We start from the raw sequence: 13,615 nt of genomic DNA, 5'->3' as shown, positions 1-13,615 counted from the left end.
CAGTATCTATTGAACTGTGTGGTTTTACAGATTAGGGACTATTATTGCATAAAATCTCTAGGCTGTGAAGATGGAAAAATCTGTGAATTCACTAAAAAAGGCTATAGCAAAGTTTAAGTTATCTTACTATTCTTCTCCCCATTTCTTAATTTTCCTGCCACCAATCAATGTTATGTGGGTCCAAAGTCACCATTAAGAAAAACAGGGTGGTTCAGACCAAAGACCAGGGAAACAGCACTTTGATGGGATAGCTTGCCTTAGAAGTAGTTTCAAGTTCACCTGAAGTAGAGCTCTTGAAGAATATTTCTTAACTTTTTCAGCCCATGGTGAGGTAATAAGTGAGGGAGACTGTTTAAATACGGGTTATATTATAGTTAGCATGAAAGTGCTTTGTTCAGGTTGACCTCGGTACTGGAGTGTGAGGGAAATGTGTGGCAGCTTCATAAATAAGAACTGAGGAGCTGGGAGGATACTTGCCTTCTTGAGGAAAGGGCCAGGCCGGTGTATCTCTAACCTGTCTGAGAATGATGATGCAAAGCCAGTGAAAGATAATTACTTTGTAGCATTTTCATCGTCTGTAACCTTGTTTTTGGTCCTACAGTAGAGGGTCAAATGGTCCTGGTTTACATATGAAGAATGATTCTTTCTTTTCAGAAACTAATTCTGAAGCAAGCCCTTACTATCGTGCTGCAGTGGTGCTTCAATCACAATTTTAGCATTCGACTGTATGCGTTAGTCGCTCTTAAGAAAATCTGGAGCCTGTGTAAGGGGTTACACATTGAAGAACTTGCGGCTTTAACTTCTGTTATTGAATCCAGTCTGAGTCAAGTGGAAAACATGCATGGAGCAGGGTAAGCAGGCCTTGTCCTTTCCCCTGGCCAGCAGACCAGGTGGAGAGGTGTCGGGGGTGCCCAGCCAAGCAGTCAGGGGTCCCTGGTCCAACAGAGCATGGGGAGAGGCGTTGGGGGTGCCCAGCCAAGGAGTCAGGGGTCCCTGGTCCAGCAGAGCATGGGGAGAGGTGTCGGGGGTGCCCAGCCAAGGAGTCGGGGATGCCTGGTCCAGCAGAGCATGTGGAGAGGCGTTGGGGGTGCCCAGCCAAGGAGTTGGGGGTCTCTGGTCCAGCAGAGCAAGGAGAGAGGCATCGGGGTGCCCAGCCAAGGAGTTGGGGGTGCCTGGTCCAGCAGAGCATGTGGAGAGGCGTCGGGGGTGCCTGGTCCAGCAGAGAGTGTGGAGAGGTGTTGGGGGTGCCCAGCCAAGGAGTCGGGGGTGCCTGGTCCAGCAGAGTGTGGAGAGGTGTCAGGGTGCCCAGCCAAAGTGTCAGGGGTGCCCGGCCGCAGCAGCTTCTCCTAAACACATAACAGGCTGCAGTGTGCAGAACCCAGGTCAGGGAGCATTTAAGCCGCTCACTGTTTGATGTGCAGTTTAATTACAGTTCTAAGTGCTGTCAGCTCCATCATTGACTTTTTTTGCCTTTTTTAACTCTTGGTCTTTATCTTGAGCTGTTTCTCTTCAGTGCAGCTGAATGTTAGCATCCTCTACTGTCAAAGAATCACTGAGAAGCAGCATGATCTGACTTTAAAGCTATGTGCTCGTCACCCCTCCATGTCCTCACTAAAGCTGGGAGCTTCTTTTTCTTTTCTAAGAGAACTTCTTGGTTCCCCAAACAAAATCCTACTCACATGCTTGATATCAAACAGATAAAACACTGCTGTGGTGGATGGAGTTGGGAGGGATGCACAGCACAGAGCAGAACCCAGGGGATGGGAGCTTGGACACGTACTGGGGTGTTGTCCCTTGAAGAGGCTTTGGAAAGCCAAGGGGCAAGGCCAGCAGCTGTGTAAGGAGGGGGCTGATCTCCCATCTCAGATCTCCTATTTGTTACCCCACTGGTTTTGAGGCCTGGTCGTCAGTGACAGGAGGGACTGGAACTCAGGGGTGAAGAAGGCACATTGGTGGGAGTGGAGAAGGCATCTTGAAATTACTGCTTTAGCTTGGGGTTTGTTGATCATGAATTTAACCCAAAACCTTCTGGTGGCCATGTTTTATCATTTTTTTCCTACCTCTTTGGCCTTTTCAGCCTTGTCAGAGTTTTGGTTTTTTGTTGTATTGTGTGTGTACTTGTTAAAGTTAAGAAAGTAAACCCTTGTATTACTTCTGTTTGCCTTAACACTGCTACTGTTTGGCTGTGTGCCATGAATCTTCAGAGTAGAAAAAGTGACCTATGTAATGATTTTCTCTCCTGGAACAAAAATTTAAAAGCCTCTATGGCCAGAGGGGGATGTAAGACTCCCAGCCTAGATTTCTTACACAGTTCCCTTTTAGGATTCTTTTTCCCCCGGCATGTGAGGTGTACCTGTGGTAGCTATCATGCGATTTTCTAATCCACTGACCACCATCTCTTTGAGGAAGCGGAGACCTGGTTTTCATTCTTGTTGAATTGTTGTTGTAGGACTGGGAGAGAGGTGTTTAATTTCTTTGTCTGTTTTTCAATTTTTATTTCAAAATATCGCATTTAGGATCAGCTGTTAAAAGACTTCAGTCTTGAAGATAGAGGTGTACAAATCTTGGGGTGAAATTCACAGATTTTCTACTCATTCTAAATTCTGAAGTGCCTGCGTAAAAGACCTAACTGGTTTTCACTCTTACCGGAGGCGATTCACTAGTTCTGTTCCTCAGACGTGTTTTTAACCCTTAGGAGCGCGAAGAAGAACTGGCAGCGCATCCAGGAGCATTTCTTTTTCACAGCGTTCCACCCGCTGAAGGATTACTGTCTGGAGGTGAGCAGAGAAGAGCGTGTGTGAATTTTCTCCCGTGTCTGTAGCCCTGATGCACCCTTATGTGATGAGGTTAACTGTCCCTGCAGCACATCCTCCTGTAATAGCCGTCCCTGCAGCACATCCTCATGTAGTAACCGTCCCTGCAGCGCCGCCTTCACATTGTAAGGCTCTCAGTGTCACTGAGTCACCGCGCGGAGATGGCTTGCTCGCGCTTCACTCTTGAGCAGTGAAAATTGGCTAGTCATTTTCACTTTCTGTTTCTCAGGCAGTGTCTGGCTTGTAAACACTGGAAGGGGGAATATTTAACTCTGAACAGAAATCTGTTCTGACATTAAAAGGAAATGAGTGAAAACATTTGTGCAGGTGAGATTTGTTGTATGAAGCCCATTGTTATGAAAGATCAAAAAGATCTACTCTTTTAAGTGCGTATTTTAGGTTCTGGATGATTGAAATTGTATCGCAAATGATCTATCACCTCCCTGATCATAATAGATAATGTGCTTACGTAATTTTAAGAACCATAAACTTACTTATTACAGTTAGCATGTGAATTAATATATAGATTATTAAAATTTATGTAAATGATTACTACTTTCTTCCTTTTTCAACTGTAATTATCATGTTTTGCCTTTGATGTTTAACTGTGTGACCTAAATTTAAATACACACACACACACACACACACACACACACACACACCCCCTCCCTGGGACCTTTCCTCTAAGGAACTTGGAAGTATCAGTAACTTAAGCTACTGTGCATTTTGTTGTTGCTGTTGGGTTATTTTTGTGTGTGGATTACTAATAAGCTGGCCTTTTAAAAAAGAAATATAGAGATTTGTTTATTGTGAGATATTCATCATATAACATTATTGTGTGGTTTCTGTTGCTTCATTGCAAAAATTATTTAGGAGTTTTCAAATATTTTAACATGCTCTGTTCTATGTCCTTTAGCACCCAGAACGCTTTGTTTGACATCTTTCTGAAGGACTCTTAATAACTCTGTAGTGCTAAGTCAGCCTTTTCTATTCACTTCTCCAGCAGGAGTAAGTCCCTTGCTTCCCCTCTTCCTTCATCCTGACTTTGACTGCCTCACCCTCATATATTTAATATATTTTATTGTCCATTAATTATATGAATCATAACTGTGTACGTGTAAATAAAGTAATGGCTCACGAGAACTCTTGTCTGTTTATGCATTTGGAGCTATACTTAGTAGCTACTTAATAAACATAGTTGCATCCAAGCCAGTTAAAGTTTGCATGAATATTGCTAACAAAGAAAACCGTATTCATTCTAAAAGCTTTTATGAAGACTTGCACAATGTTATAAGTTTGTTATTTCATTTTTAAATTGCCTATTGTGCTTCTGTTCTGCTTCTTATGTGCCTTGTCACCTTTGAGGATTTCTGGATCTCACTTTTCTTGTAGTAGGTAAGAAAAGGGAAGGAGGATTGTTATGTAATGAATGAATAACTGCTGTTTACAAATCACTTCCATGTGCTGTTTTAACCTGATTTTACCCTCATTTTATCAATGAGGAAGTTGAAGCTAAGAAAGGCTAATGGCCTATCTGACATCACACAGCTAAGATACAGCTGATGCAAATCCAGATTCCAAATCTGTATAATGACAGTGAGGGTAAAGATCTGGCATCACAGGACCTTGAATTTGTTTGCTTATGGAGGTATTTGTTTGTCGATAAACAGTATTTATCCAAATACCGTCCAAGACTAATGCAGATCAGTTCCCACACACTTTTTGCTTGTGTTAACGGCGTGGTATATAGTACATACAGTAAGAAATACTGGAGCAGAAGATCTGCCTGCTCTCAAGGATTTCCAAATCAATCCCTTAATTTCTTAGAGAAGATAATAAATTTAGATAACACAATTGCTATAAGATTTAAGTGAAAGTATGTAATCTGACCAGACGTGATAGTTTGGGAGAATACATCAGTAATAATAAGTTGTACTTGAAACATTTTATCATGTATTATTTTTAAGGGGCAAAAATTTTAGATTTTACAATTCTCCTTTCAGACGATATTTTACATCCTTCCACGCCTCTCCGGCCTTATTGAGGATGAATGGATTGCCATTGGTAAATTTACCAGGTTCACTGACATTCCTTTAGGTGCAGGATTTCAGTGGTACCTTTCTACAACTCATCTGTGTGAACTAAAGCCAGGTGACTGGTCCCAGCAGGACGCAGGTAAGCATTTTTGTTTTCTTTTCCCCCTGTTGCCTGATCAGGCTCCCTGATTTATGTTACTCAGAAACGATAGTTGGTCGCTTTTTCATTGATGTGCTGACCTCAGCTCCCCCTGTGAGAGAAAAGACAGAGAGTGTGGTGTCACTCTGACTAGTACTTCTGTTCTAGTTTTAGAAGTACAGTATTATTTATTCATTTACTTTTTAGAAGTAGGCTTTTAAAATTATCTATTATTGTTATTTTTGGCTTCACTGGGTCTTCGTTACAGCACTCAGGCTTTCTCTCTAGTTGTGTGGCTCACGGAGCTTAGGTGTCCAGAGGCATGTGATATCTTAGTTCCCCAACCTGGGGTCAGACCCATGTCCTCTGCATTGGAAGGTGGATTCTTAACCACTGGACCACCAGGGAAGTCCCCTGACTAGTACTTTAATCTAGCCAATGTCAGTTGGTTTTGCTCTTCAAAGCCAAAGAGAGCCTCATCTGCTTTACTATGTAAAGCTAAAGTCTTCTCTATTCTTTGCCTTCTACTATATATTTCTGAAAAAAGAGATTTTTTTTTTTAAGGGCCAAATTAGTCTCTTTTCTCGTCCCGTTTGGGAATGAAGCCGAGCTCTGCGTTCCATTCTCTGGCTGGACATCACTTATCTCTTACATCTTCGCCTAGGCTCCAGCCCTCAGCCACGCCCCACTTCTCTGCAGCTTTCTCTAGGACCTGTTGATCACCTCCTTGCTCCTTCTTCCCCTCAGTCAGGCTTGCCCTTCCAAAACCTAGGATCAAGTCCTCCACCCATTTTTAAAACCACAATGAACCTTAAGAGATGTGTAGTAGTGATCTGTATTCTCAGCATTTCTGTCACTCACATTGTCCTCTTCACTTCCCCTAACCCAGAACCATCCCTGTGGCTTCTTTCAGAAAAGCAGAAATTGTCTTCCTCTACTTCTGTACCATACCTGACTTTATGTAGCATTTATTTGCTTGTTTCCTGCTATCCTGATTTTCCTCCTCTGTCTGACTTTTCTTCCTCTCCTTGAGCTCTCCCAGTTGTCCCTTAAATTTATACTTCTCTATAAATTTTAGTGTTTTTAAGCATCTCTCGGATAACATGTTAAAAGTGCAGATTCTTGAGTCCTGCCGTTAGATTTTAACTCTGGAGGACAGTTCTGGGAATGTGCATTGTTTAATCAAATACTGTGGATGTTCATGAATGCATTTTAATACTATCACCTTAAATTTATTTACTCAGTCTACAAAGATTTACTGATTGCCTGCTACAGGCTGAAAGTTAAGACAAAGGCCGTGCCCTCAGGGTACTTAATTCCTACTTGAGCACAACCCTACACTAATGGATAAGATGCCATAGCAAAAAAGTACTGTGGAGACAATAAAGCAGAGTAAAGAAACAGTATGATAGAGGATTAAAAAGACCTTTTTCAGGCTTCCCTCATAGCTCAGTCAGTAAAGAATCTGCCTGCAAGGCAGGAGACCTGGGTTCTATTCCTGGGTCGGGAAGATCCCCTGGAGAAGGAAATGGTAATCCACTCCAACATTCTTGCCTGGAAAATCCCATGGACAGAAGAGCCTGGGGCGCTACAGTCCATGGGCTTGCAAGAGTCTGACACAACTTAGTGACTAAACCACCACCAAAGAGCTGAAGTTGAGCAGAGGCAGACAGGAAGTGGGAACAACTGAGGCAAAGCCTCGAGGAAGAGCTTCCCTAAAATAGAGATCAGCAAATGTGAAGATCTGTGGGCAAAAGACTCGACAAGAGCCATTTCCGTGTGGAAGGGACAGCCTGCTGGGAAGGAGAGGAGGGAGCAGCAGCACCTCCTGACGTCTGATTCGAGTCCCACTGTGGAGAGGGATGAGGAGTTATTGAATGGGGAAAGCCTGCACAGGTCTTTCTGTTTGTTTGTTTTGGGTAAAGAGAGATACTGCAATATGATTGCTATGTCGTTGTTCAGTTGCTAAGTCATATCCCACTCTTGGCAACCCCCAGGCTTCCCTGTCCATCACTGTCTCCCGGAGTTTGCTCAAACTCATGTCCATTGAGTGGGTGATGCCATCCAACCATCTCATCCTCTGTCATCCCCCTCTCCTCCTGCCCTCAAATCTTTCCCAGCATCAGGGTCTTTTCCAATGAGTCACATCAGGCGGCCAAAGTACTGGAGCTTCAGCATCAGTCCTTTCAGTGAATATTCAGAGTTGATTTTCTTTAGGACTGACTGGTTTGATCTCCTTGCAGTCCACAGGACTCTCAGGAGTCTTCTCCAGCACCACAATTCGAAAGCATCAGTTCTTTAGCACTCAACCTTCTTTATGGTCCAGCTCACATATCCGTACATGATTGCTGGAAAAAAACTATAGCTTTGACTGTGTGGACCTCTGTCGGCAAAGTGATGTCTCTGCTTTTTAATATACTGTCTAGGTTTATCATAGCTTTTCTTCCAAGGAGCAAGAGTCTTTTAATTTCATGGCTGCCATCACCATCTGCAGTGGTTTTGGAGCCTGAGAAAATAAAATCTGTCACTGTTTGCATTTTTTCCCCATCTATTTGCTATGAAGTGATGGGACCAAATGCCATATTCTTAGTTGTTGAATGTTGAGTTTTAAGCCAGCTTTTTCACTCTTCATCAAGAGGGTTTTTAGTTCCTCTTCTCTTTCTATGCTGAAACTTAAATGCTAGGATCCCCTGGGTGCCTTCATTTTTTCTTCCCATTCTGTTTGCTCTCCTTGCACATTTTTTACTTTTTTTTACAGCTGGAAACCACCACCTGTGTAACTGCACCTTTCAGATCTTTGTCTCTCCCAGCCTCTTTCCTAAGCCTGCTGGATGCTTACACCAGCTCTTCTATAAGGTCTTTAAACTCAGTATCCAAACCCACATTAGCTTTCCCCCCAGAGGCTCCTCCTCAGTATTCCCTTTCTGTCAGTGGGGTTGCTTGCTCTCACAGAAGTCATTCTTTTCCTGTTGTCCCTTGCCATGTCTATCCGTTACAAGAGCTTGGCACCTCTGCCTTTACTCTTCAGCCCCTCTCGCATCATTTAATTGAGACTTTTTGTCTTTGCTGGGCTAGTGCAAAAGACTCTCAATGGTTTTCCATCCCCAGCTTCTCCTCCTCCACATCACTTTTGAGGATTTTTCTAAAACACAAAACCAGTACTGTTAACCTGTTCTTAAAACCCTGTACTTCCTCCTGTCTATATGATAAATTCTTTATCATTATACACAACATCCTTAGGACCGGGTCTGAGTCATGTGCCTCCATCAGTTGACTGCTGCGAGAGCCTGAAAGCGCCGCCGCCGCCCGAGCCCCGTCCTGCCGCAGCCTGCGTGTGCGCATTCCGTGTCCGCAGCCTGCACCGCCCTTCCCATGCTCTGCTCCGCAGACTAACGCTCCCTCCCTTGAGCCCTCCTGGGTCTGGCTCTTCGCCCTCCCCCCTGTTAGTAACGCCTCCCTGTGTGAGCACGCCATCAGTATAGGACTGCATCACCGTCCTGTTCAGGTCTCCTCCGTCCCCAGGAACCTCAGTGCCCCCGTCTGCTCAGTCAGGTTCGGAGTGGGACAGGGTTGAGGAAGAGCCTGGAAGGAGGATCTCAGTCCTGAACACTCAGTTAGACAGGTCAGTGTGTTCTGTGTGCTCAGCGAGTTGGTGAAGAGATAATTGTTTCAAAGAATAGTCCTCATTTTAGAAAAGGGCCCCCAAGTACTTGTAAAATAAGATAAAAGCTGTTTATGTTGTTTTCTGGAATACAGTATTCCTATAGAAAATTCCAATCTAATAACACTGTTTGCAAGATACAGCATTATTTTCTGTATATCTAAGAAAAAAATGCCACCAAACTATGATGTGGGCCTTATGGATTCTAAGATGCTTCCAAATTTTGGATATGCTAACATGGAAAAAATGTGCATCTTTTATTTTCACAAATTGTTGTATTTTGCTTAGTAGAGTTGAATTTGAATATTTGCGACTATTACTGAAAATGGCAATTGTATCTGAATCCAGCTAAAGTTCTTTAGTTAAAAATCTCATTTTAAACTGTTCATTTAAGCTCTTAAAAAGTATATATAAGACTTTCCTGGAGGTCTAGTGGTTAAGAATCCTCCTGCCAGTTCAGGGGACACGGGTTTGATCCCTGATCCAGGAAGCTCTCGCGTGGCCTGGTGCCTGCACCACGACTCCTGAGCCTGCGCTCTAGAGCCTGAGAGCCGCAGCTGCTGAAGCCCGCGCAGTCTGGAGCCCGTGCACCGCAGCGGAGAGTAGCCCCTGCTCAGCACAACCAGAGAAAGCCTGTGTGTAGCAACCAAAGTACCCAGCACAGCCAAAAGCAAATAAAATAAATCTTATCTCTGTATACACACACACATATATATATGCATGTAAATAAACAGGTTTATATTTTCTTTTTCCTTCCCAGGTTCCAACTCAGGTGAAGCAGATAACCAGTCAGAGTGGACTGATGTTCAGAAGAAGATCATCCCATGGAAGAACCATGTTCCAGACTTTGACCTGGAGCTGGTATTTCAGGACCGTGCTGCCAAACTTGGAAGGTCAATCAGCAGACTGATTGTAGTGGCCTCACTCATTGATAAGCCAACCAATTTAGGAGGTAAAATGACAGTTTTCCGGGGGGCTTGCTTACAGTCTTTTGATCCTGAAAATCTATACTCAACCCAGTGCCATTTGGGGCCTCCTGTCCACATTCCACCTTCTCCGGGAGCTTCAGAGGAATGCCCGGGGCCTGGTGGGCTTGGCCTCAGACTGGCGGCAGTATCCCCGCCTGTGCCGTGCAGGGCTGTGCCGGACCTGTGAGGTGCTCGGGGCCGCGACGCTGGCCGTGGGCAGCCTTCAGTGTGTCAGAGACAAGCAGTTTCAGCGCCTCAGTGTTTCAGCAGAACAGTGGCTTCCGTTAGTGGAGGTGGGTGCAAAGGGCGTGATCATTAAAATTTTCATTCACCAGACTCTTTCTAGTACTCTGTCTTCACCTGTCCATCCTTTTGCAGTAGTCCAGCCTGTCATACTTTAAAAATAATACTAAAAAGTAAAATATAGCCCACTCTGTTCTCCCATTCTTTTTTTTCTCTCTCACACTATTATATTTTTAGAAATCATCAATAATGTAGACTTTTTAGTAAAATGTGTCCTGTTGTAACTCACTCTGGTTTTATAAATGTATATGATGTTGGGAGCATTCTTTTTTATAGTGTATAATTCTGTCTTTTTCCTGTTAACAAATTTCAGTTTCATCAGAAGTTTTGTTTTTTTTTTACTGCTTTTACTCCCAGCAGGGCTGTAAATGAACGATTTAATATTCTGCTGTTTTTAAACTAAGGTAAAACCACCTCAGCTGATCGATTATCTACAACAGAAAAAGGCAGAAGGTTACACCATCGTGGGTGTGGAACAGACTGCCAAAAGTTTAGACCTAACCCGGTACTGCTTCCCTGAGAAGTCTTTACTCTTGTTGGGGTAAGAACTTTGTCTTGAGTCTCTGTCTTGAAAATGTTTCATAAGATTTACGATTTTACCTGGGCTCCTGGTCCTACACCCACACCCGACTTCTGACTTAAAGGTTTATGAAAAGCACCACCCACCCCCACCACCCCCCTCCAGGTTTTCCTTTTACTTTACCTGTTGGGGATGGTCCGGTGAACACAGAATCAACCCATAAACCTTGTTACACTCTTATTTTTCTGGTACCATAGACTTTTGTTTCATTTTGTTAACCTGTCTCTTCCAGTAATATCCAGGATGTCTAAGAAAAAAAATTGTTTTTTACAAGAAAACTAACCTTTCTCTTCCATTTCTCTTCATCAGCAACGAACGTGAAGGGATTCCAGCGAATCTGATCCAGCAGCTGGACGTGTGCGTGGAGATTCCTCAGCAGGGCATCATCCGCTCCCTCAACGTCCACGTGAGCGGGGCGCTGCTGATCTGGGAGTACACCAGGCAGCAGCTGCTGAAGCAGGGGGGCTCCACGGCCTGACGCCCGCGCCTCTCCTGAGACGGGTTGTTGTCGGTGCTGCTGACATGTTTTAAAACTACCCAGACTCATGAGATAGATTCTGAAATCGACTGGGATAGTTTGTCTTTTTTCTTCACAGTTTAATGCCAAAACTTTGTCATGTGCCTTAACTATATTACTGTATATGTTGTCCCCTTTAATAAACCTTTTTAGCTAAGTTGTATTGCTTCTTTAATAAAATATTTTAATTGTGGAAATAAAACAATGAGTTTTAGAAATATCTTTTCTTTCCTAGAAACTAGTACTGTCAAATGTGGATTATGGTGGGAGAAGGCAGGATTAAGGCGGCTGCAGTTATCTATGAATACTGTTCCCTTGCCAGGAGGAAGCACAGGGGCTGGGGCGGTGGGGTGGGAAGAAAGTTTTCCCCACGAGGAAGTCACTGGCCTCCTGCTGCTGCTTTGTATCCATTTCTCAGGGAGGAAACACGCTTGGCAAGGTGTCAACCAGTGTTCCTGTAAAGTTCATAATTTATTTTTAAAGCCATTAAATAGGCCATCAGTTCAGTTCAGCCGCTCAGTCATGTCTGACTCTTGGTGACCCCATGGACTGCAGCACGCCAGGCTTCCCTGTCTGTCACCAACTCCAGAGTTTACTCAAACTCATGTCCATTGACTCAGTGATGCCATCCAACCATCTCATCCTCTGTTGTTCCCTTCTCCTGCCTTCAGTCTTTCCCAGCATCAGGGTCTTTTCTTGTGAGTCAGTTCTTCGTATCAGGTGGCCAAAGTATTAGTTTCAGTTTCAGCACCAGTCCTTCCAATGAATATTCAGGACTGATTTCCTTTGAATGGACTGGTTGGATCTCCTTGCAGTCCAAGGGACCTCAAGAGTCTTCAACACCACAGTTCAGAAGTATCAATTCTTCGGCACTCAACTTTCTTTATAGTCCAATTCTCACATCCATACATGACTACTGGAAAAATCATAGCTTTGACTAGAAGGACCTTTGTTGGAAAGTAATGTCTCTGCTTTTTAATATGCTGTCTAGGTTGGTCATAACTTTTCTTCCAAGGAGCAAGCATCTTTTAATTTCATGGCTGCAGTCACCATCTGCAGTGATTTTGGAGCCCCCAAAAATAAAGTCTCTCACTGTTTCCATTGTTTCCCCATCTATTTGCCACAATCATTCAGATAAAGTTTTTAGGAAATTTTCCTCTGTCACCTTTGCTCAGGGTTCAAATAATGATTAGATAGTAGTCTGTATTCTTAGTGTTGTCTACAAGGGCCCAGAGGAGGTGACTTACTCTTGCTCATTGTTACCAAAAGTAAGACTGGAACCCTCAAGGGTTGATTTTCTGTTTCTGTTCTTCTGAGGGTTTTGTTATTAGGATTACTTTATTATTTAATGGTAACTATCACCTTCCAGCAGTGAACATAATCATTGTCTGGGTCGGTTTAAATAATATTTAGATTTCAGAATCTGTTACCTGTATATATGTTTTTCTTCTGCAGCTTTATTAAAACAATTTTTGTTTTGCATTAGAGTTGCAAAGATAGTACACATGCACTTCACCCAGATACCTCTAATAGGATCTTACATAACCATAGACATTCATCAAAACTAAGAAATTAACATTGATAATGGTGCTGTTCACTAAGCAAACGATTCTGATCTATGTCCAGGTTTCCGGTTTCGCACTGATACTTTTTCTGTCCCAGGAGCACTGGCATTGGCATCCTGGATGCTGTATTGGTTCTATGCCATAGTCTCCTCCAATGTCTGACAAAGTTACGTGGGTCAGTTCCTTTCTTACCCATTCCTTTCATTGAGTTTATGTCATATATTTGTAATAGTTAGACTGATTTATCAGTCTTCATTCCAAACTAGAATTCTCCAAAGTCCTATTGGATTTTAGTGTGCACAAAGTCACTCTTATATAACTTGTGGGTTCTGACAAGTGCACACCACGATGCCATAGAAAACAGCTTCCACACCTAAAAATTCCTTTGTGACCCCTTCAGAGGCAACCTCCTTCTCCACCAGCCGTGAATACCAGTTTCTGTTTCCCTGTGTCTTCGTCAGCACTTGGTACTATCAATGTTTTTAAGCCGTTCTAATAGGTATGTAGTGATAAACTGTTATGGCTTTAATTTGCATTACTCTACAAATAATAGGGAGTGTCTTCATAATATGTTACTTATAACACCGAATAGATTCATGAAAACACACAATTTGCCCATTTTTTAAACTTGGGTGATTTTTTAAAATAAGCGTTCAATATTCTAGATACAAATTCTCTATGATGTATTTATGACTTGCAAATATTCTCTCCCAGTTTGTAATTTATCTTTTCATTCTCTTAATAGTGTCTTTCACAGAGCAGAAATTTTTAATATTGATAAAGTCCAACTTAGCTTTATTTCCTCTTATGGATTGTGCTTTTGAGGTCATCATCTAAAAATTCACTTCCAAACCCAAAATCATGTAGACTTTCTCTATACTTTCTTCTGTTAGTTTTATATCTGACATTTAAGTCTATGCTCTATTTTGAGGTTTTTTTGTATCTATTTAACCAAAGTGCAGTTTGTTCCAGCGTTCATTTTATTGTGCATGGACTCCCCCTTTCCCCCTTGTCCAAGCTCAGTTGCCTGTGT

At 42.9% G+C, this 13,615-nt stretch overlaps 1 protein-coding gene across 4 annotated transcripts in view; it reads left to right on the top strand.

Annotated features, from left to right (window-relative positions):
• The window catches only part of TARBP1 (TAR (HIV-1) RNA binding protein 1), a 65,853-nt gene extending 54,679 nt beyond the window's left edge, over nucleotides 1–11,174 (top strand). The window contains exons 24-30 of one of the 4 annotated variants that reach the window (XM_055588513.1): nucleotides 655–851; nucleotides 2,696–2,777; nucleotides 4,817–4,988; nucleotides 9,410–9,601; nucleotides 9,786–9,910; nucleotides 10,325–10,461; nucleotides 10,810–11,174. In XM_055588513.1, the coding sequence (XP_055444488.1) occupies nucleotides 655–851; nucleotides 2,696–2,777; nucleotides 4,817–4,988; nucleotides 9,410–9,601; nucleotides 9,786–9,910; nucleotides 10,325–10,461; nucleotides 10,810–10,978 (1,074 nt within the window). In that variant the 3' untranslated portion in view covers nucleotides 10,979–11,174. Of the gene's footprint in view, nucleotides 1–654; nucleotides 852–2,695; nucleotides 2,778–3,042; nucleotides 3,141–4,816; nucleotides 4,989–9,409; nucleotides 9,602–9,785; nucleotides 9,911–10,324; nucleotides 10,462–10,809 lie in introns of those variants that run through there. The other 3 variants (XM_055588523.1, XR_008717132.1, XM_055588532.1) reach the window with 3 other exon arrangements.
• The last annotated feature ends 2,441 nt before the right edge of the window (nucleotides 11,175–13,615 follow it).

Source organism: Bubalus kerabau, chromosome 1, assembly GCF_029407905.1.
Source record: "Bubalus kerabau isolate K-KA32 ecotype Philippines breed swamp buffalo chromosome 1, PCC_UOA_SB_1v2, whole genome shotgun sequence".
Lineage (NCBI taxonomy): Eukaryota > Metazoa > Chordata > Mammalia > Artiodactyla > Bovidae > Bubalus > Bubalus kerabau.
Note: the sequence above shows the minus strand (reverse complement) of the source record. Positions and strands in the feature narration are given on the sequence as shown.